Source organism: Aotus nancymaae, unplaced genomic scaffold, assembly GCF_030222135.1.
Source record: "Aotus nancymaae isolate 86718 unplaced genomic scaffold, 86718_ANA_hifiasm-v0.15.2.pri h1tg000011l, whole genome shotgun sequence".
In the NCBI taxonomy this organism is placed as follows: Eukaryota; Metazoa; Chordata; class Mammalia; order Primates; family Aotidae; genus Aotus; species Aotus nancymaae.
This window is the reverse complement of record NW_026988422.1, coordinates 86,025,855-86,050,166: the sequence shown is the minus strand read 5'-3', so window position 1 is coordinate 86,050,166 and position 24,312 is coordinate 86,025,855. Positions and strand designations below refer to the sequence as shown.

At 41.5% G+C, this 24,312-nt stretch overlaps 1 protein-coding gene across 2 annotated transcripts in view; it reads right to left on the bottom strand.

The window, feature by feature from the left end:
* Positions 1–1,289: 1,289 nt before the first annotated feature.
* RCOR1 (REST corepressor 1) overlaps positions 1,290–24,312 on the bottom strand; it is a 131,942-nt gene continuing 108,919 nt past the window's right edge. For both annotated transcript variants that reach the window (XM_064375234.1, XM_012471206.3), the window contains 8 exons: positions 23,736–23,897; positions 23,007–23,125; positions 19,979–20,057; positions 16,765–16,959; positions 11,092–11,169; positions 10,800–10,857; positions 9,751–9,980; positions 1,290–5,395 (listed from right to left, as the gene is read on the bottom strand). In XM_064375234.1, the coding sequence (XP_064231304.1) occupies positions 5,354–5,395; positions 9,751–9,980; positions 10,800–10,857; positions 11,092–11,169; positions 16,765–16,959; positions 19,979–20,057; positions 23,007–23,125; positions 23,736–23,897 (963 nt within the window). In that variant the 3' untranslated portion in view covers positions 1,290–5,353. The remainder of the gene's footprint in view (positions 5,396–9,750; positions 9,981–10,799; positions 10,858–11,091; positions 11,170–16,764; positions 16,960–19,978; positions 20,058–23,006; positions 23,126–23,735; positions 23,898–24,312) is intronic.

The window sequence follows — 24,312 nt, the reverse complement described above, 5'->3', positions numbered from 1 at the left end:
CGACCTCATCTACACCTGTAAATGGGTGTCTTTCCCCATCAGTCCGAGGAACGGGGCCTGGAGCCAGGGCCTCCATGCGGGACGATTCGGGACTCACAGCCTGCCTGCTATCACTTCCTATCCTGTGCCCTTGCATGCGCTCAGGTTGGGCCAGTCTTTGAGAAGGCCTTTCCCTCAACACCTCCACAGCTCCCCTCTTCCTGGTCTCAGGCATTGCCCGAGGTTCTTTTAAGTCAATAGAGGCCAAGTCCAAATGGCTCCCTCATCAGTGCCCATCCTAGCAGATGCCCAGTGGCATCCTGGCAGGGGGCCACCTCAGCCTCAACCATCCCCATTGCTGTCCTTGGAACTCATTTCCTCTTGTTCTAGACCACAAGCCACCTTCACAAATCACAGCGGAGGTCTCAACGCTTTTGACCTCCACCCCTAGGTGCCACCCTCACCCCTTTCCACAGGCTCAGCTCCAGGACAGGCACTCTCTAAAGACACAAGGTAGCTGCAACCTCCCTCCCAGACCCTCCTGTAGCTGCGGCGCCATTCGCTGTGGTAGGGTATGTGCAGTGTCCCCCACTAGACTGCCAACCTGGGGAAGGTGGACCCGGCCACCCTTCTACAACCCTCCTACGCTGTGCAGTCACACACAGGGGCCCCAGCTGCCTGGTTAGAAGTTGGGTTTCTATAGCAGTAGTTATCTAGTGAGCAGGCTCTGTGGCACAATGGATAGTGCACTGGACTTCTAGCCTAAATCTACAGTAGTTATCTAACCAAACCCTACATCCCAGCTAACAAAGGGAAGACCACGAGACCACAGCCACCGCCAGCTCCTGCTGCTACTCAGGAAACTACCAGCATCCACTCTTGGCTAAGCAGAGGCCACAGAGGCAGTGATCTTGCCTCTGCACCGCTACCATCCCGCCTCCAGGGATCAGGCCAAAAGCCTGGTGAGGCCGAAAAAAGAAAACCCATCATGGGGAGAAAAAATCGCCTCTTATTGAACCCTTGCATTTGAGCCCACAACTATCACAAACCATGAATTCATGTGCTTCAATCTGATTCCAACTATAAAATTATATACAAAAAAGGATGTAGGTTCAGGTAGAGCAAAAGGCTAAAAACAAAAGGCATCCCTGGCTGCCTTTCCAAGGGGTCTGATTGGAGGAAATTATACATTCGGAAGCCCCAAGGCTCACTCAAAAGGAAAGAAAGAACCCCACTTTGGTACAGGGTAGGGTACTGCTCTGATGGAGAGTAGGGGTGCAGAAAATGCTTTGGTTTCATATTTTATTACATCAATGGCTTGAAAATTTTTATTTAACCTCAGCAAATATTGGAAATAGAAAAATGAATTCTGCAGAATCTCACAAATAAATTTTCCAATTTCCACTAACAAATGTTATCATTCAATGGCTAAGCAGTTATAATGCTATGAACATTCACCACAATGAATGTGCTGAAATAGAAAACAGGCAAAGAGACATTAAAATATTACTTACAACAGCATTATTACAACATATTTTCTTTAAAATTCCAACGTGGATTTTATCACTTCAAAAGATATACAGCATTTCCATTATATTTGCAAACTTAACCTTATACATCTTTTAAAATCTTGAAAATTTTTTAAGCAGTCTAAAAAGCACTTAGCAAAGTCGATAAGTCTACATAATGGAATACTATCCACCCCAGTATAAATTTTCGTTTTAGGAGAAGGTGGCTGTAAACACTCATCATCACACAACATGCATAGCCTCTGCTGACCTTCCTTCTTCTGAATGCGACGTCACTGCAATTGTGCTTTACTACAGGTAAGAGAAGCTGCAGAGATTCAGGGAGTGGCAGAAACAGCATCGCACAGGACTGCTAGATACAGATGACCTAAACTACCTGGAGTCCATCTGAGGCAAAGTTTCACTTGATACTAAAAGCTTGAATCCTGGGTCATTCGGTTTAGAAACAGGCTAGACAAGAGAGAAGAAGAGGCCCTTGTTGGAGTTGGCTCCGTCTTTCCTTGGCTCACATAAAAGCAGGGATCCAGTTAGCGTAATGCACTGTTCGGTTTGTTTTTGGTGTGCAATTATACCGATAGTACGTCTGATATTTAGAATGACAAAAATAGGGTATAGTTGAAATTTAAAGTGACAATGAGCACAGTTAATAGCGGTGTGTGGTATCTGAGAAAACTTCTATGAACAGAAAACCACTGCTTAATGAGTCCACCACAGTAAGCTTTTACAACCCAACTACATGTTCATTTTTGTTTTGTGTGTTGAATAGAGGTTTGTGAGCATGAAAAGGTCTAATAGGTAAAAAATGATCAAAAACCATTTTGAAGAAGCGGCGTCTTCACAAATTCTGTGCACCAAGATAACGCGGCATTGCGTTACACTAACCTCTGGCTCCTGCCAACACCAGCACCCGCCTGTGAGCCACCACGAACGTAATCAGCACAACTGGGGCGTGGTTCCTTCCCAGTTAAAAGAGCTATATTACAGAATGGATCACTGTTGCAGACCAGTCGACACAATATTCAAGTAACAAGGTGTTTAAATGGATAAGTGAAAAAAAGTTTACCTAACACTTTACACATCTACATAAAATTAAATAAAACAAACTTTTAATGCATATGTAATACAATTCATATCTTTTAGGGTTTCTAAACTAAAAGTTAAAACTATTATTTGCATCAATGATACTATATTTTGCACAATAACTTATACTTATGAGAAAATTTTCCACAAAAATATATATAATTATGACATTCACATTGATAAATTTTAAGAAGACAAAGCTTAAGTGAACATTCCATCTGAAGCAGTTATCACATCCGAAACTCTACCTGCCGACACACCTAATTCTTGATATGTTAAAAAGTCTTCACATAAATAACAACAAACCACTTCGCTTTTAAAGCTAAGTGATTTCTTACATTTACATCATTGCAAAGACAGTGTAATGAAAAAAAGTGGAACACACAGTGCTATCTTACGTCGGAAACCACAACAGAGGCAGTCAAGGACCGCTACCTCTTTTCCCCCGTCAAATGAAAACGACGTCCCTGCCCCTTGGGAAGAAAGCCCAGTTCAGCTGCTGTGATGATCTCAAGTGATTCTTCAGGGCTAGGGGACCATTCAGTGCCAGGAACCAAGGGGATAGTGCAGAACACAGATCAAGGCCTGGCACCAGTGGCCGGCTTGCCACGCTATGTAAGAATTAGCATCAAGCTTCCAAATGCTGCCAGAAGGGATCAGGCTATTTTTTCTTACTGGAGATACAGACCTACTGGCAGGGCAACAAACGCACTGCAGCAACTGCCTGCTGCTTCTGTTACGGGAAGGAAGTCTGGAGGGAAGCAAGGAGAACCTAAAGCTTCAGCTCACACCTTAGTGTCCCCTTTACGCAATGTGCAAACTTAGGCTGACTCCTTCCCATGCTCTCCCGCCGCCCTCGGTGTACACAGCAGCCTTATGGCAAAAAAAAAAAAAAAAAAAAAAAGGCCTTCCCTCATCACTAGTGTTATTTTGCTAACCCTGTCTCCAGGTAGCAGCGACAACTGGGACTCCTCTGCTGCTTCCCAGGCGCTTATGTGACCAACACACACCTGGTAAGGGAACGAGATGATGAAGGGCGGGCAAGTCCCGTTGTGCTTCCCTTTTGAATGACCTTTCTCCAGACTATACTAAAATACAATTCACAATTCCAAAATACCTAGGTTTCTAGCTGACCCTCTTTCTAAAGAGAAAATCAGCTGACTTCAACAACAACAACAAAAACAAGGTGCTTGGGAGTCAAAACATATCAAATTTTAATTGCATATTTTAAATTCTTAAGAATTCTGTTTATGCCTTAAAGCATCTGCATTTTTTTTTTTTTTTGGTATTGAAAGCAGAAAAAAAATATTTAAATGATGCAAACAACAACAAAAGCGACTTCAACGTATTTAGTGCAGTCTGAATGGCCGTGGGTGGGAACAGGGCATGTTAGAATGCAGTCTGACCGTCTGCTCCTCAACCCTCAGCAGGCCCACGGTCTGGTAAGGTAACAGAAGTGATTCTGGAAGTCTCAACATGTTTATGAGAAAATTTTACTTGTTCCCAGTCCAACCAAAAAGCATTACAGACCACTCTGTAGGTGATTTCTTTTCATCTCAGTCTCACTAGACCAGTACATTGATCACTTCTCTGTCCTGTACTCTGATATTAAAAGAGAGTGGATGGTGTTTGTGTCATCACATCAGCACATGAAGGACACACACTGGCATACGGAGTGCCACATAAAAGGCCAGGCGAACCGAGAGCGCGCAGAACAACGTGCAGCTTTCAGAAACCATCACAGCTATTCTAATATCCTGACACTGACATTTACAATCTGCGCCGTCAGAATCTGCAGCAAGCTCCCCTGTCTCCTCATCTCAGTGATGTCATCTTTGGCTAGCAAATAACTTGAAAGAAGAAATAAGACACTAAAACAGAAAAAGGACTGATACCATGGTTGCCAAAAGGAGAAGGCACCAATTCCAAATGTACAAGCACCAGGTACAGTGATGTGGGCTGAACCTCTTGGAGGTGGGGGGTGGGGGTCAGGAAAAGATGGGGTGGCACCCACCCTGGGGTCACAATGCTGAAAAGTTGAAGGCAGAAAGCATTGAGGTCCACGTTCCCTTTAAGCTAGTGTCCAAGGACAGCTGCAGTGAATGAGCTTTCTAACACTTGGGAAGGGAGAAGGAAGAGATTTAAGCCAACTCAATTTATAAACTGTAACTATACCCCATGTTTAGGAAAATGTGAGTTGCATCAGGATGCTTGGCATGATAAAGGTTATGATGCAGTCTGGCAATATATTGTGATTTCCAAAAAAAGCAGATTATCACTTAGGTGGTTGTCTCAGAAAAGAACAAGAGAAACTTTCTAAAACGTCAACATGGTCGTGGTTACTCTGAAAATTACTCTATGCACAAAGTAGAAATTGCAAGCCATGCAGGAACAGAGTCGGGCCTTCCGAGGAGACCGCCTGCTCTGAAGCTGCTGACTGGGAAGAGCTGCCATTGATGGGGCTCAGGGGCTCCGGCGGGGGAGGCGGTTCCCAGAGTCACAAGAGATGTGCAGGTCATGAGATTCCCCAGCACGTAGGCAGAGTGCGAGAGATGCAGTGGAGCTCTCTGGGAAGTGGCGCCAACATGGAGGAACGAGCAAAGAATTAAGGCAGATGGAGCACAGGACTGGAAGGATATGCCTTTTTTGGTAATAGCTGCTTGTCCAGAGAGATGTGATGCAGATGGCTAGGTGATGTCTCGTAATACCTGATATCCCGGATAACACAGTAGTCCACATCAATTGTTCAAAGCCACCAGAGTTCCTCAGGAGGCAGATGTATATCTGACATCCAGAACAGAAGGAGCCTGAGGCCAAGAGAAGAAAGAAAAAAAAAAGATCAGAGAAGAGGCAAACAGCACAGGCTGCCATCTCCAGTGTACTGAAAAGAAAGGGGTAGCCAGCAAACCTGCAGAGCAAACACTGTGTTGTTTCTTTTCTTTCCTGAGACAGAGTCTCACTTTGTCACCAGGCTGGAGTGCAGTGGCGTGATCTCGGCTCACTGCAACCTCCGCCTCTCGGGTTCCAGCGATTCTCCTGCCTCAGCCTCCCAAGTAGCTAGGACTACAGGCACGTGCCACCATGCCCAGCTAATTTTTGTATTTAGTACAGACGAGGTTTCACCATGTTGGCCAGGCTGGTCTCTATCTCTTGACCTCATGATCTGCCTGCCTCAGCCTCCCAACATGCTGGGATTACAAGCATGAGCCACAGCGACCGATCCAAACACCATGTTCTTAAGGGCAGGGCAAGTGTGTGGCCTCTCCAGCCAGACATCTTGGCCTCAAACCCCAGCCCTCCCACATTCTAGATGTCTTTTTGAGCTTCAGTTTCTTCATGTGTAGAAGATGCATAGGGATAATATCTACTTCACCAGGATTAAATTTAAATGCCTGAAAATGGCCCAGCACAGCGGCTCATGCCTGTAATCCCAGCACTTTGGGATGCTGAGGCAGGTGGATCACCTGAGGCCAGGAATTCAAGACCAGCATGGCCAACAAGGCAAAACCGTCTCTACTAAAAAGAAATATTGGCCGGGCATGGTGGTGCACAACTGCAGTCCCAGCTACTTGGGAGGCTGAGGCACAAAAATCACGAGCTCGGGAGGTGGAGATTGCAGTGAGCTAAGATCATACCACAGCACTCCACTTGATCTGAGAAACAGAACAAGACTGTCTCAAAAAAACAAATGAACAAAAAAACCTGAAAAGGTCATATAAGCACAGTAGCAGCCTTAACTCCTCTCACTGGCTTGAGCGCAGGCTGTGGTGCCCACCCTGTTTGGCACCCAGCCACTGGTTCCAGCTGGGATACAGGAGCCCATACGATCTCAGGACTATCTTTAAAAGCTATGAGGCATTTCCTAACTAACTCCCTTTTCCTATTTTTTAAAACTGACTCCCAGACTCAAACCTAAATAAAGGTTACGTGGCATCTTACCGCTCTGCCACTTTCACAGTGTCTGATTGCTAGAGAAACAACTGGGCTATGCGTCCAGAATCTGAAAGTGATTGTTCTTTCAGTTAAAAATCATATGATTTATAAGTTAAATCAGGAGATTTCTCCTCACTGGTAATATACTCAATCATTTCATAATTTTATGTGAGAATCTTTCTCTCCAACACATGGCACCCTTTTTTCAATGAGAGGTTGGATGTGACACCATCCCCAATCCACCCTTGCCACTTCAAATAACTCTGAATTTCAAAAGCTCAAAATGCCTGGGTTACCTACCCACCTCTGAGCTCTGAAGGAAATAATCTACATCTGACAGACCATTCTGTTACTAGAACTTCTAGAAATTCTCATGTTCTCCCTATGGGTTCTGCCTAATATATAAAACCTGAGGGCAGAGGGGACAGGCAGGACACCATCAGACGTCTTTCTCAGCTGCTGGACTCCATAGGACAAATAAAAAGGCGAAATTACACACACCCCAAGTTCTGTGGACTCACCAAACAGACAAGTAAGCCAGTATTCTAACAAGTTCCCTTAGGCCCTTGGACACAGAGAAGCAGCTGGTCACTAGATTATATAATTTCCTTCTGCAAACTAACATATGGAGAACAGAAAACCAGGTGGTGGCAGGGCAGGGCTGGCACTACAAGAAACAGGAAAAGAAAGAAACTAAAGAAACAGGCCGGGCGCAGTGGCCCATGCCTGTAATCTCAGCACTCTGGGAGGTCAAGGTGGGTGGATCACTTGAGGTCAGGAGTTTGAGACCAGGCTGGCCAACATGGAGAATTCCCATCTCTACTAAAAATACAAAAATTAGCTGGGCATGGTGGTGCACGCCTGTAATCCCAGCTACTTGGGAGGCTGAAGGCTGAGGCAGGAGAACCACTTGAACCCAGGATGCGGAGGTTGTAGTAAGCCAAGATTGTGCCACTGCTCTCCATGCTGCGCGACAAAGACAGACTGTCTCAAAACAATAAAAAGAAAGAAAGAAATGTATGAGGGGGTACATTTTAAATGATTACCGGAGTGAAAAGTTTTTAAAGGGACATAAGGACTATGCAGCATTAAACACGAGTTAGATAATACCATTCTTCATTCTGTTGTGCAGAGAAGCTGGTAAAAAAGACATGGAAGATCAATCACGCGGGAAAAACTACGATCTGTTGCTTGAAGGAGCCAGAACTAGACTGAGAAAGGAAATCCCATGCTTTGATGCGCAATCCACATGGCAAGCAGACCATTATAGAGGAACCTGGGCTAATAACAAGGTAAAAAAACACTACTTGACTCACTTAAGTCAATCAATGATCCAAGCATGAGAATGAAGGAAAAAACACGCACAACAATCGACGTCCTGTTGGTAATGACTCTTGGTTCTAAATTTCCTATCAGATTTGTTATGCCAGCCCAGCTAGCACTGGCTTTGATCAAATGTGAAGAGGGAATAGAGCCAGAGTTCCTGACTGTTTCTGCTTCCAGTCATCCTGGGAATGAAGCCGGAAAACACACACAGGAAGCAAGCTTTCATTCCTGCAAATCCTAACGCTTCTTCCTCAGCAATCGCCAGCTTTTCAATGCTTCCTAAACTGAGTGCTAATAGGGGCAATTAGTGCTGGGACAAAAATCACTGGGAAAAAAAGGGAAGAAGAATAAAGAAAAAAAAAAATCACTGCTGAAAAATAAAAACACCATCATTTTAGTTACATGCCCTTTTCAGGCAGGGCTATGCATGGGGTGACTCAGGGGTACTGACTTTGGAAATGCTACTGATTTAGTACATTTATTACAAAGATTTTTTGGCAAAAGGCTCTAAAGAATCTAATTCTAACAAAATTAATATGTTTCAATGCTGTTAGAGATGTGTGCCTTGAGGTCCTTTTTCCAGCTGGCAAAGAGGCCTTACATGGAGGGGTGGCACCACACTCCCAGGGGATGCCATCTACCTTCCAAGGTACTTCCATGCTCAGGTCAGGAAGGGCCTTCTGGGCTGCTTCTAGAGCCAGGCTCTTGAAGCAGAATGGCAGCACACACAATGCAAAATAGGTCATCTCAAATCATTCCAGCATGGTTTGAAAAAGACTTTGACGTGAAAGTGATTTTGCTTATAAAGCTAAATTAGGGCCAGGTGCGGTGGCCTCACGCCTGTAATCCCAGCACTTTGGGAGGCCGAGGTGGGAGGATCAGGAGGTCAGGAGATGGAGACCATTCTGGCTAACACGGTGAAACCCTGTTTCTACTAAAAATAAAAAAGTAGCTAGGTGTGGTGGCATGCGCATGTAGTCCCAGCTACTGGGAGGCTGAGGCAGGAGAATCGCTTAAATCCGGGAGATGGAGGCTGCAGTGAGCCGAGATTGCGCCACTGCACTCTAGCCTGGGCAACAGAGCGAGACTCTCTCAAAAAAAAAAAAAAAAAAAAAAGCTAAATTAGTTCTTCAATTACCATGCTTATGAACAAATTCAGATGCAAAGTGCTTGGCAAGTTATTCTTTCTTATGTCCAGCCCCAGGCTCATCTGCTCTGGGAGTAGAGGGAGAAACATAACAGCAAGGCAGGCCAGGCTAGATGGGGAAATAGCAGGTGCTCCTGGCACAGAAAGCAGGGAGGTGACAGACTAAACCAGGGCTATCATCCCAGAAATTATTAGCCACCATCATAGAAGTTCCAGCCAGCCACAGAACCGTTCCCAAAGAGCATCAAAGGCTAGAAGATCTGGACAGCAGGGACAGGCCTGAGGAGCTCAGGGTTGGCTGGCTGTGAGACTCACCACTCAGTTTGCGAACCTCATGATGATGTGACGACACATTTCAGATGACTGAGCTTCACGGACACTCCTCATGAACTTCCACCTTAGTGCTTCGTGGCAGCTTTCGCTGTATTTTTACTTTTTCTTTACACCCCAACCCCCTGCGTCTTTGTGACTCAAGATTTTACTGTATTTAAGGAAAATAGATAATGCAGAGTATTTTGTGGCTGGAGGAAACCAGGATGAAATTAAGAATCTTCCCAGAAATTAAAATGTGAATAATACACAGGGTCCAAGAACTGGAGTCAATGCATACACATTATGGCTATTTACAGGTAATAGTGAAGTTACTAATACAGCTGAAACCTAAAAATCTCTATAGCTGAAAAAATTCATCACTTTAGAAACTGGAATATCAAGCATGAACCTAACAGAGAAGTGACTGTTTTGTTTCAGATTTACCTCGTCTTCCTCTTCAGGCATCTTAATGGAATTATCTGGGGACTTCACAGGTTTCTGGTTACTGGGCCCATTGGTCTCTTCTTTACCATGTTCTGCTTCCCATTCTTGTAAAACTTCATCTATGTTGAAGCGGCGTCGATAATTTACGAAAAAGTTTTTCACTTGTACCACTGATTTGTTCCCAATCACGTCTGAGATTGCCTGAAAATCTCGGCCGTATTTCCTGATGGCTAAGGATGTAAGAAAGCATTTTTTAAAAATACAAGAGAAAAACGGTTTTTTACAACCACAGTTGAGAGTTACTTCTTTATCCAGATAAGAAAACATACAGGCTTTTAACAGCAGGCACTAGTTTGGTGTATTGTAAGTGTAGGAGAAAGTACCAGTCAATTATAGACACATTCTGGAGATGACCGACCCTATCGTTTTGATATCTGTTTTCCCATTACATGTCACTTAACAACTGAAGTTACCCAGCAATTGCCCTAAGGCTGAGAACATTCTGCATTCATCTTTTTGGTATCACAGGTCCAAAGTGTCTCCAACCTTAAAATCCGAACACTCTATCTGCTTCTTTTGGGTTTTGTACTTCCTGAAGAGTGGGAGCTCAACAAGTAACTAGTAAAATAAAATACTCACACCTTTAGAAAACTGAGGGTTCCAGGTTAAGTTTTTACAACTTCTGAGAAGTGGGAAAGGAAAAGAAAAAAGCCCAAAGGAATGCAGTAATTTGGCTAAAATGATATCCACTAGGACATAATCATCCAAGAATCTATTTCTACATAAATAGGGGCTGAGAGTAGGATGGGACATAACTTTTCCCTAAAATCTACCAATGCCTCTAAACTCTTTTTTTCCCTCTTCTATAATTTAAAGTCAGGGTCTCACTCTGTTGTCCAGGCTGGAATGCAGTGATGTGATCATGGATCAATGCAGCCTTGAGCTCCTGGGCTCAAGCAAATATGTTGGCCTCCCAAAGTGCTGGGATTACAGGTGTGAGCCACCACACCTAGCCTTCTAAACTCTTTAGAAGAAAACCTTCCCCATACCTTGTACGGCGAGAAGCTGCTCTTCTGTAGTCCAACGTGCGTTACATTTCTGAATGACCTGGATATCCAAATGAGTCATTTTAGCACATTACATTTGGAGATGAATATGTCCTTCTGAGTTTAATGAACCTTTCTTTTTCTCTATCAGAATTTTAACATTAATTAAGTTCATAAAATTATGTCCGTATACTCTTCCAAGAGATGTATACTGAAGATGTTATCACACAGGTATTAAATTCTTAAACATGTAAACTTGAGTATGATTTCTGAGATGATGTTAACATAATCCTACCTCTGGAAGTCGATATGGTTCTATTCCACCATCAAGTTTTTCTTTGAGAGCACTGTTTGTCTGTTTAATATTCTGGATCTAGAAGGAAAAAATAATTTTCATTTAAAAAATAAAGACTTGCATAAAGGTATGAAAACAGAACTTAAAAATGTAAACAAACAAAATCCCAAGAGTAAAAACATTACTAACATTTGTTGTAGCTGAATTGTGAGGTCCCTATGGTATTCTTGAAGTATCTAACTAGATTTATTATTTGCTTGTTCAGAGCAACAGGGAAAGCACAACCAAGGAGAAGGACATGAAAGAGCTCTCCTGTACACAGTCCTGGATCCACAGCTTCCTAACAGGTGACACCCGAGCAGCAAAACACCTACCTGGAGTCTGAAAGACGAAATAAATGCCTGGGCTTCCTACCACATAGGATTGAGCTGAAGTAACAGAGCAGCCAGAGTCAAGACTGAAAGGCCCCGGCTTTACAGCAGAACTGCAGGCGCAGACTCACAGCACCCCTACATCACTGTGCTGTCCACTGCTTCTACACAGGGCAGAAGTGCACGAGTACAGATTTCTTTGATGACGGGGAAGTGGGGGAGAACACAATGTCAGTGAGTTTTCCAGAAGTCTAACTTGGATTAACTCTTCTCACTTCTTCATTTTCTTACAGATTACCTTTTTCCACACTACTGCCCCTTGGTTCAAGGTAATCTTTCACTGCCCTTAATCAATCAAAAGAAAGACCACGAACAATACCAACCACCCAGGCCATGGCTGCTCTTTAACTTTCCCATGGACCCTTGAATCAGACAGGTCACAGAGGCCTGCTATTTTCTCTCTATTCCAAGCAGAGGGCACATCTGTGTCAAAGCATCAGGGAACTCTGATTCCAGCATTTTTCATCTTTGAATAATCACACAAGCAAATAAGAAAGCCAAGGGAAAAATAGCTTGATTTTCTCAAGTAAAATGTAAAAGACATTCATAAGTAGAAGATGCTACCCAAAAATTTTTAAATTTTTTCACTTGTAATTAATTTTAAAAAACCACATGTGGGGCTGCTGGCTGACATACTCGATGGAACAATCTTAGGCTCTTGCTCAGTGCTCTTTCAGTTAACCAAAAACCCAGGAAAACTGCAAAGTGCTCTGATTATGTTCAATGGATTCCTTTTTGGCTAAAAACGCAACACAGTAACACAGTAACCTCTGACAGGAAAAAGTCAGGGCCTAGAATATTACATGTCCTCTTCACATTCCAGTGAACAGACCACTCTTGTCATTCTAGCTGGTTGTTCACAGATAGTACAAAACTGGGTACACATTGCAGCACTGTGATTAAGTAACATTATAAAAGAAGCAGAAAGATTAAATGTAAAAACATCTACAAGCTCTGAACTAAAAGCTAGCTCTAAATGCTCAGTAGCCTATACCCTTCTTCCTAATGCATTTTTGGTATCAGAAATATTGAGGCTTTGTCATCCCAGCTACTTGGGAGGCTGAGGTGGGGGGATGGCTTGAGTCTAAGAGGCAGAGGTTGCAGTGAGCCGAGATTGCACCACTGCACTTCAGCCTGGGTTGACAGAGCCAGACCCTGCCAAAAAAATTAGGCTGGTGCAGTGCCTCACACCTGTAATCACAACACTTTGGGAGGCCAAGGGCAGGAAGGATCATTTGAGCCCAGGAGTTCAAGACCAGCCTGGATGACACAGTGAGACCCTGTCTCTACCAAAAAATTTTTAAAATGAGCCAGGTGTGGTAGTGCTCACCTGTAGCCGCACCTACTTGGAAGGCTGAGGTGGGCAACTGCTTGAGCCCAGGCCTTTGAGGCTACTGTGACCCATGACTACATCAGTACAGTCCCAGGCAGGACAACAGAGCATGATCCCGTCACCAAAACACAAAATAACCACCCCGCCCCCAAACATCTAGTGTTTATTAAGCAGAAAAAACAGATTAGCTGCCACCATCATGCCAACTGGAAAGAAAGTGAGTGGCAATGAAATAGGTAAGAAATAGGATGCAAAAGTAATCAGCATTTAAAGAAAAAACAAAATTAAAAATGGAAAAGCCATCCACTTGTCCTGGCGCCCTATTAGACACCCGCCCCCAACCCCTAACCCTCAGTCATACAGACCTTTCTTTCTTCTGCTTTACTGTGGGCATAGTGATTCCTCTTTATGTCAGATTATTTCATTCTCCACTCAGAGAAAGACCGAATGCAACCAGCACTGTTCACTGGCTAATTTAAGAGACATGCCCAGCCCCCTTCTCGCTGGTAGAGGCTGATGACGTTCTGGGAAGGAGGAAGAGCAGTACGCAACGCATGGGCACACAGAATTCAGCTAAGGAGCTTCTGGTAAGGCTTTTGCTTTTCCTGCTAAAAGGGACAGACAGGTTAGCTCCACCTCCACCTCCTCCTCATACTGCCCTGAATGCAGATGTGAGGTTGCAAATGGCTCCTGTAGCTTCCGACATGCGGCAACAAGCGAGATGAAAAGCCAACAGCTGAGGACGGCAGAATGGAAGCCCTGAAAAGCACCTGACTCCCTGAGAGCATCACTGAACACATGAGCTAATACCAGTAGCCACTGACGATGGGACTTCTTGCTATTTGAGAAAAATAAACCCTAAATTGTTTAAGGTGCTGTTAGTCCAGTTTTCTGTTATTTTCAGAATGTATCCCTGATATACCAAACATGGTGGCCTCCAAACAAGTAGCCCCTGTGGACTGACTGCCCATTTTAAGTCTAGAAGCACATTTGGCAGTGAACACACTACTGAGCTGTGGCCCTAAAAGGTTGTGGAAAGTAAATAACCTACCTCCTCTCTTCGTGAGACTGAGTCCTCCCTCTTCATAATTGTGAGCTACCTTCAAATTTAAAAATTCTTGCTCTTGACCCTGCTCTGAAAACCAAAGGATCTTTTCTCTCTCATACTATGGAGTCAGTAACACCTCCGTGGAAGAGGAAGGCCTCTTTTTCTTTCCTCAATATATTAAACAGCGACCACTAGGAGCTCATTCAGCAGAGGGAGAAAGGAAAGGAAGATGACCACATCAACAAGAGCTCATAACTTCAGAGAGAGTTCTTCCAACGCTAACAGAGCTTCAAATGCTCTCTCACACAGTAGCCAGGACATATTCTATGAGATCAGGCAGGCCAAGATTAATCTCATTTGAAAAGAGGTCCAGAAAGATGAAGTGATTCTCCTAAGATTAGAGTGCAGCTGACAGCAACCATGACGAGAAGCTGCTCCTTTGAGCGCACAGGGTGTGCTTGGGTCCTGGTCTGGGCTGCCTCCCTAAAGCACAAGGAAGACGGCCGCACACCATGCTCTTCGCATCTACGAGATGACAGTTGGCATCCTGTTTAACCTTCCAAGGGAACCACCGAGATTAATCAAAAGCAGCAAAAACCAAAAATAAACTGTCAGTCAACAACTTGCTGATGGGTTTCTGGAATTGAATTCCAGAAAGAGAATGAAAGGGCAGTACTCAACTACTAGGCTGAATTTTCAGTTTAAATGTACCATGCAATCAAATTAAAATAAGCCACATAACAGGCAAAAACAATTATAAGGTAATTTAAAAAACAGTATCTTTTATAAGAGCACCAAAAGAACACCAAATATCACAGAATAACTAACAAAAGATGTGTAAGTTCTTACACAGTAAACAACATAACACTGAGAGAAATTACAGACATATAGAAGTAGAGAAGAATATCATGTTCACTGATCAGGAAACTCTAAAGACGTGAATTCTCCATTTTTATCTATAGATACAATACAATTCCAATCAAAATTTTAATAGCATTATTTTTCTGAAAAGTGATAAAGTAATTCTAAATTTTATATGGAAATTAAAAAGTCAGTGATAACCAAGACGATGTTGGAGAACTTACATTACACCAGATACCTACATTTATAAAGCACATAAAGTTAGGACAGTATGTATTGGTGAAGGATGGACAAACAGACCAAAGGAATAGAGAACCTCAAACCAGACGCAGACCCATACAGACACTGGATGTAAAACAGAGGTCCTGCTGCATCGCAAAGAAGAAAAGTTTCTTCAATAAATACTTGGCCAAACTGATACTCATATGAAAACCAAACAGTGACTATTAATTCAACATGTGACCAACAAATACAGAAAAACAGTTCTAGATCAAAATGTAAAAGGTAAAACAACGCTTCTAAAATCAGCACGGGAGATGACTTGGGAAAGGTTAACAGAACTCAAAACACACTAACTTGAGGCCTAAGAATTAAACTACCTTAAAATTAAGAATTACTGTTTATCAAAAGATACCATTAAGAGTCACAGAATGAAAAACGTATTTACAGTATTTACAAAACAAGTTGTAGAAAACAACTCAGAGACTAAAGAACACCTTATAAACCAATAAGAAAATATGCAACCTGACAGAAAAAAACAGATGAAAGACTTGAGTAGACATGTCACAAAAGAGGATATCCAAATGGCCAACAAATGGATCAAAGGTGAGCAACCTCACTAGTCACCAGGGATTTAAGACTACCAAAATGTGGCAATGATGTAGAGCAGTGGTTCTCAACTGGGGACAGTCTTGCCCCCAAAGGGAATCTGGTAATGCCCAGGGACATTTCTGTTGCCACAACTGGTAGGGGGAGGGTGCTACTAGCATTTAGTGGGTCAAGACCAGGGACGCTGCTAAACACCTTACAGTACAGAGGACGGTGCAACATGGCAATAGTGCCACAGCTGGGAAACACTGACGTGTAACCACACATAAAACAACAGGACCATTTTGAAAAAGTGCTTAGCTCCCAGGTTGAAAGAAAGCCAGACATAAAAAATCAACAGGACCATATGACTTTCATTTATACAAAATTCAAAAACAGAAAAAAACAATCTATGGTTTTAAAAATCAGAATAGGGCCGAGTATGGTGGCTTACACCTGTAATCTCAGCACTTTGGGAGGCTGAGGTGGGCGGATCATTTGAGCTCAGGAGTTCAAAAGCAGCCTCAGCAACATGGCAAAACCCCATCTCTACTAAAAAAATACAAAAAATTAGCCAGGCATAATGGCGAGTGCCTGTACTCCTTACTACTTGGGAGGCTGAGGTAGGAGGATCACTTGAGCCCTGGAAGCAAAGGTTACAGTGAGCCAAGATCGCGCTACTGCACTCCAGCCTGGGCAACAAAACAAGACACAGTCTCAAAAATAAAATAAAAATCAGAACAGTGGTCACCTACAAGGAGGAGTCAGGTAATAAAAGAGAGGTGGAGCTGCTGAGGGAATGAAGCATTTCATGCGGGGAACAGTGACCAGGAGGGAAAATGCATGGGGGGCAACATTCCATTTTTTGGTCCAGATGCAGGTTACTGGGGTGTGTTCATATTGTGAAAAATCACAGAGACACAGACACATACGTACATAAATATGATATTCATATGCTTTCCTATATACTTCAGAAAGACTTTCAGATGACACTATATCCATATGCTTCAATTTATATGTTCATTAAAAAGAAAAAAAAATCAATGGGCTAGTCCTCAAGATCTGTCTAATTCTTTAGAAACAAAATGCTCCTTTCAGATTTGTGGAAAGAGAACATTCAATTATGTGATTAACAGAAATACCTCTCAAGTGCTAATTAACTCTTTTACCTCCAAGACCGGGCTTAAGAGTACCTGTCGTTTGACTGAAACCAATTCCATGTCTAGCTGTCTCAGCACCGTGGTGGCAGCAGTGGCATTGGCGGAAACAGCCTCCACATCTTCTTGAGAAAGGAACATTCCTTTAGGAGGTTTCCTTTTTGCTCTATTTTTAGCTTGTGTGCTGTGTTTTTCTTTTTTGACCTGAGGAACTGTCTCAGTAGGGGGCACCTGTATGATATATATATATATGCAATGAATGAAACCAAAAAAAAAGTCAAATAACCAGTAATAAACATATTTATTTCCTTAACATGGCACAAAACAATCTAAGACAAATACCATGCCCTATCAGAACCAAGTAAGATCTACAAATTCTAACAGGCAGTTAACAAGACAAAATTTGGGCTATTGAGCTTTGCCTAAACACAATGGAACTGTGTTCTACTCTTTCTTGTACAAATACTTCCTTACTCTGTCATTTTAAGCCAATGAAAATAAGAATTTTCAGCTTCCTCTAGTAATATACAAAGAAAAAAATCTGTATTATCTGCTGGTGAGTTTTGTAGACGGACGGACACACACACACACACACATCCATCTGTATTTATTGACATTCTACTATAACTTTTTACACACCTTTTCTTTTTGGATGACACAATTTTTAGGGCAACTTATATAACTTATTCTAAAATAATATACCTTATTTTAAAATGCATGACTGCTATTAATTTTTTTTCTGTAAAACCAAAACCTTCAGAAATGAAACACAGTAAAATCTTGTCAAGTTAAAGAATATGTCGCCGGATGTTGTGGCTCACACCTGTAAATCCCAGCACATTTGGGAGGTGGGTGGATCCCCTGAGGTCAGGAGTTCAAGACCAGCCTGACTAACATGGTGAAACTCCGTCTCTACTAAAAATACAAAAATTAGCCAAGCGCGATGGTGCATGCCTGTAATCCAGCTACTCAGGAGGCTGAGGCAGGAGAATCGCTTGAACCCAGGAGGCGGAGGTTGCAGTGAGCCGAGATAGCATCACTGCATTCCAGCCCGGGCAACAAGAGCAAAACTCCATCTCAAAAAAAAAAAGAGTATGTCTTACTGGTAACCATTTTAAGAACAAGAAGTTTTTATAATTGCTCATAATTTCATCTTGTTCGTGCATCAGCATTCACTGATAAAGCTGAAAACATGACTTTCTGCTTCATATTTTAAAAGACTGAGCTAAAGACACTGCAAACCATGATGGTAGTGGTAGTTTCTTCAACAAGCAGGTAATACAAAAATATTAACAGACAATAAACTATGCTCTGTATGGGACTATGATATTTAATAAAGATTGCCTACTACTACGTCTGTTCAAATAACATTTTAATACTTAAAGAAATTATGATTTATCCATTTTCTTTCTGAATCAGAAATCACATTAAATTAAGAATTATAAAAATTGTATAAAATCCAGTGTTTTCTCTCATTTAAAATGTGCCACTGAGAAACCTAGTAAACAGCAATGCGTCAGAACAAAGCTTAAGAAAAACTCCAACTACAATTTGATTTCCCAAACAATCTAATTTAGCTAAACCTCAGGATCTTATTTGGGCAGTCATACAAATTATGCAGAGAGAACTGACCAATTTCCAATTTGGTGGTATATAACAAACAAACAAAAAAAGCCTTAACAATGTATCTAGAACACGTTGACTCAACAATTCAACTTCCAGGAATTAATTCTAATGAAAAAAATCTACATGCACAAATACTGAGTTATGTGAGAATCAATACAGCATTGTTTATAAAAGCACAGGGGAATAAACAACTCAGAAATTCACATAGGGTAAAATTAACTCAATTATGAAACATTCATGTGACAGAAGAACACATAGCTATGTATACAAATACAGTTGACACAAAAAAATTCAAGGTCCAGCCTGGCCAACATGGTGAAACCCCATCTGTACTAAAAATACAAAAAAAAAAAAAAATGGTGGAGCGTGGTGGCGTGTGCCTGTAGTCCCGGTTACTCGGGAGGCTGAGGCAGGAGAATCGCTTGAACCTCAGAGGCGGAGGTTGCAGTGAGCCGAGATCACACTACTGTACTCCAGCCTGGACAACAGAGTGAGAATCTGTCTCAAGAAAAAAGAAAATTCAAAGGGTTGGGCATGGTGGCTCTTGCCTGTTATCCCAGCACTTTGGGAGGTCATGGGAGAAAGACTGCTTAAGCCCAGGAGTTGGCGGCTGCAGTGACTCATGATGGTGCCACTGCACCCTGTCTCAAAAAAAAAAAATTCAAAGTAGAGTAAATTGAAAAGGTTCTAAAAATTACAAAGATCCCATTTAATATATTTTAAAAAGTGACTAGATTCAGAATTATCAATATACAGGCATATACTTTTTTTGAGAGTTCTCAGGAAAAAGTCACCAAAATGTTGACAATGATTATGGATGATAATATTATAAATCACTCTAATCTTCTTTCAGTTAGCTGTATTTCCTACCTTATCTGTAAGAAGCATATAATACTGATGTCATTTTAAAGTTTAGATATATTTAGACCTTCTGTTTTTCTAGGCTTAAAATAACTGTTCTTATAATTTGGAGTAGGGAGAGAGAACTCTCTGAGAAATTTTATTGAAACTATGAACTCTGTTTTCCAAAAAATACCTCTATGAACCTATGTAAAAGTTACATACAATTATAGGGGTTTATGAGCCCTTTGAATCCAGAAACTAAAATCTCTTGTGTAATGATACTGTAAATGATGAGTGAGATGAAACAATCACCATCTGCGAGAGGATGGTCCTGGCTTGCCCTGGTGTGACCACATTGCTGCTTCTGAGTAACCGGGGGCTGTGCTGAGTCCCTGCCAGCTCCCTGCAGTCACCCTAGGCACGACATGGGTGCCCAGGACAGGCAGACGCCAGAGCAGCTAGAGTGAATGGAGGCCCCTAAGGCTGCCTGGAATTCACTAGACCACTTGCTAGCCTACTGAGTTAACAGCTTACAAAGGAAGTCAGTGAGGACTGCTGCCCTGGGAATATCATTACTCATTAATGCTACTTTTTTTCCTTTAAGGCTTCCTTTATTCATATTTAATGGCAAACAAAATTCTACGATCTATAAAGCAAAGATAGTATTGTTGACAAAAAAAATCATATCATGCTGCTTTCCCCATAGCACAAGCAAGAGAAATGTTTTATTTATGAAACTAGTAATACAATTTATCCGCCTAAACAATACTGGGGGAAATACCTCCTTTTTGCTTTCCTTGTTTTGATCAACCTCAATGTCAATGGGATTATTTCCATTTGTTTCTTCCAGTTCGTCCTCACTGGAAGACAAGAACAAGTGACTGAATGGTTATTGTGTATTAATTTTACCACACAAATAGAAAAAATAAATTGATTTAATGGCAGATTTAATATACAATTAGTATATGTTTTCAGACTGCTGAGATAAAAACACCTTTATAATTCAAACAGAATACCAATTCCATAGTTCTTTCAGTCTAAATGAACAACGACTAAAATAGAGTCCTAACATCTCAATCCAGATCTAGAACACTATTGTTTTATATGCGTAAACTGAAAATATCAAATTGAAAATGCATTTACATTTCCCCATAATTATCTATTGAGAACTAGGATATGATTACTAAACAAAACTGAAAAATTATGAGAGAATAAATTTCGACTGCATTGGGAACAAACTTACCAACAAGTAAAAAAATTCTTTTTCAAATACCATCTTTCCACTCAAGGCCGCACAAAGACGGAGGTTTTTCTGATGTCCTGGACAACTGATGTTTAAAAATTAAGTTTAGGCCAGGTGCTGTGGCTCATGCCTGTAATCCCAGCACTTTGGGAGGCCAAGGCAGGTAGATCACCTTAAGTCAGGAGTTCGAGACCAGCCTGACCAACATAGAGAAACCCTGTCTCTACTAAAAATACGAAATTAGCCAGGTGTGGTGGTGTATGCCTGTAATCCCAACTACTTGGGAGGCTGAGGCAAGAGTATCTATCGCTTGAACCCGGAAGGTGGAGGTTGCGGTGAGCTGAGATTGTGCCATTTGCACTCCAGCCTGGGCAACAAGAGTGAAACTCTGTCTCAAAAAAAAGTAGTAAGTTTAATTTTAAAAAGAAAACTAATATTGGTATAGCACTTTAAATGCTTTTTGTAATATCTTGAATGTAGTATTTCTTAAAAAAACAAAACAAAAAAAAGCCCCTGTGTAGGAAGGAATGCAACTCTAAAAAATGAGAAAACTAAGTCTACAGAAGTCATGTAGCCTGCCCCAGTTTGCCCACCTCTGAATCCATCCCAGGGGACCACGCCCACTGTGTGCCACCTTCTCTCCACCCTCCACCAAGGTAGCAGGAAGCTCTAGCTGAGGAGAGAGTGTCCACAAGCAGAAAGAACCCTTGGCTAAGGAAATTTTGTCCCAGTCCCTGCCATGACTTTCATAGGCAAGTCCTGTTAGAAAGCCAACAATTTATCAGGTGCTGCTGCAGCATCTCCATCCCTGCAACCCAAAAGTGGTCAGGTGTACATGGGAGGTGGAGGCAGAGCAGTTCTTGGCCCCATCACGAGTAATGCAAAAAATTTTTGAAAAAGCCCCCAGGGAGTAAAAAATGGAAGAGCGTTGGCAGGTATTCTTATTTCATACTCAAGGATATCCAATCCTACTCTGCATTATTTAATTTTGATTGCTGCTTAGTAAACTGCACCTGCTTGTAGCAGCAGACTTACTATATAGACAGTACACTAGGAAAATGAAAAAGCTTAATTAAAAGTTAGTAAGATTATTCATCCATAAATAGACCTGCTAGTATGTAAGTCGGAGGCAAAAATATCTAGATGTATCATGGTCAATAATTTTATAGACTCTTACAATCTAAAAGAGCTTTGGAGATGTTCTTAACGTCACTCTCAATCTATACTTGGTCCAAGAGGTTTGAATTCTCCAAAAGTGATACTCAATGTGTTCTCATATGTTACTCTTTCATTTGAAATAAAATTCCATCCTGAGACGGGACACTGGGGACCATATATTTCATCCTCTTTCATTTCATTTTGTATTATTATTAATAATATTATTATTTTGTGTTTGTTTTTTCTTTGAGACGGAGTCTCGCTCTGTCACCAGGCTGGAGTGTAGTGGTGCAATCTCGGTTGACTGCAACCTCCACCTCCTGGGTTCAAGCAATTCTCCTGCCTCAGCTTCCGAGTAGCTGGGACTACAGGCACCCACCACCATGCCCAGGTAATTTTTATATTTTTGGTAGAGATGGGGTTTCATCATGTTGGCCAGAATGGTCTTGATCTCTTAACCTCGTGATCTGCCTGTCTCAGCCTCCCAAAGTGCTGGGATTTACAGGCATAAGCCACCACACCTGGCCTATTTTGTATTATTAATTGACAAAAATATTACAGAAAATGTGGGAAATGCAATTTTTTAAAAGCCACTTATATATCCCACCACCCTAACAAAAATACCATTAGGTCTGTGTGCTACCTTCTGGATTTCAGACATTCTCATTTTAGAGTTGAGGCAAACAGAGGCTTGGGGAAGATGCATGTTGAACTAACATGCCTGTATGTATAATTTTACATATTTTTTTAAAAAAATAAATTAAAGACCTTAAACATCCCAGTGTAGCTTGTCAATGTGTATGTGGAATCTTCAATGCTGAGACTAGAATCCATTTCTGAGTGTGAGTACCTGGCCATTCTACTCTGTACTACATACAAGAGTGAGGAAGTGATGGTTAAGAAGTATTATCCATACTAAGCTATCCTGAAAACTAAAATCCTTACTAAGAAATTATAAAACGTTTCTCTTTCTCACTCACACACAAAAAAACAGATGGTCAAAAAAGGAAGAAGCAACTGTAAACTGTATTTCTATATTTTTGTTTCCACATGGCAAATGTAAAAACACACCAAATGAATCTTGTAAAAATATACCATATTAAACCTCAAACTACAAAATAAAAGATTCTTTTTTATTAAAATGAGCCACTCCTTTTAAAGCAGGAGGAAAAAAAAATGGGTCAGTTAACTGATTCAAAACGGAAGTTCACCAACGGCAGGGAAAAAGTGGTGAGAAAAGTACCTGAATAATGTAACATGCTCTAATGCATCTTAATACATCTCATGAACATGTGGTTCCACCTGGAAGGCGCAGGAGGAAAACCAGTCATTTTCCCTTGCCTTTCTGTATCTGGGGCTCTTAGAAATTCCCCTAAGTGGCTAGACAACACCCCCGCCACATGCTCACCTCTCCTCCCGCTCCCGTTTTTGTTTCCGGGCGTGGCGATCCATCACACTAGTTTTAGTTCTTGTCTTCTTCCAAGAATAGTAAAATTTTACCAGACTTGCTATAGATTTATCAGGAAGCTAAACATAAAAAAAGATTTGGTTTATTTAAATACAAAAGTAATCTTTAAAAATCCAATGTTTAGATATCTTTAATAAAGATCACTCTTATCTTCAGGTATGTCTGAAGCCATAGCCCTTTTTTCTGATAAGAAAAAATTGATAAATGAATTCTTATCAATATATATTTTAAATTACTGAAGTTTGTAAGTGAAACAGTAAATACAAGCTGATAAAATCAGTTGAAGATGAATCAGAGTTTTCACATAACCAAAGTCCTTAAATAAAACTTAGTTTATTTTAAAAAAATTCATTTTAACACTTAATGCAAATGTTAGTAAGCTTTTAAGTAGGAGTCTACCGAAGAGCTTTCCAGAACGTAAATAAGCCAGCTGTCCCCAGGCAGCCAGAGCCCCTTGATGCGCCACCTCAGACAACCATCAGAGATCCTTCGCATGGGTCTAATCTTCTGGGAGCCCTAACAGGAAGGACTGGGCGGGGGGAGGGTCCAATCACAGAAGACAGGACAGGAATATCATCTTTGAGTATGATATCCCTATCTCAAGTATGCTGCAGAAAAGAGTAGCTAAGAGAAAAAAGTAGTTAAAACTCAGTGGTCTCATCTACTTACCATTTGTTGGATTCTATGAAAAGTTTTCCCGTGAAAACTAAAGGCTTGCTCAAATAAGACTTTATCTTCCACAGTCCACTCATCTGGGAAGGGGGTAAAGTTGGGCAAATCAGCCAATGACTTTTCAATATTATGTTTATGCCAGAAGAGCATCCCAAGAGCCTACAAAAATGATATCAGTGAAATTTTAGATTGAACAAAAAACACGGAAAATGGAAATGAAACTGGAAAAAGAAAAGTAAGAACTCCTTCATATTTAGACAAACTAACTCATATACAGTGCTAAGTGGCAGACACTGTCAGATGCCCCTTTTTCTATTCTTCATAATTGCAGTGATATTTACACAACATACATTTTATCCACTTAACCATCTAACTGTACAGTTCAGTAGCATTAATACATTCATAATGTTGTACAACCATCCCAATATCCAACTCCAGAACTCTTTTCAACTTGCAATAGGGAAACTCTGTAGCCATTAAACAACAGCTCCTGTTCCCTCTCCATATTCCTCCCTACCCCCAGCCCCTGACAACTATCATTCTATTTTGTGCCTATTAAGATTATTATTACTGG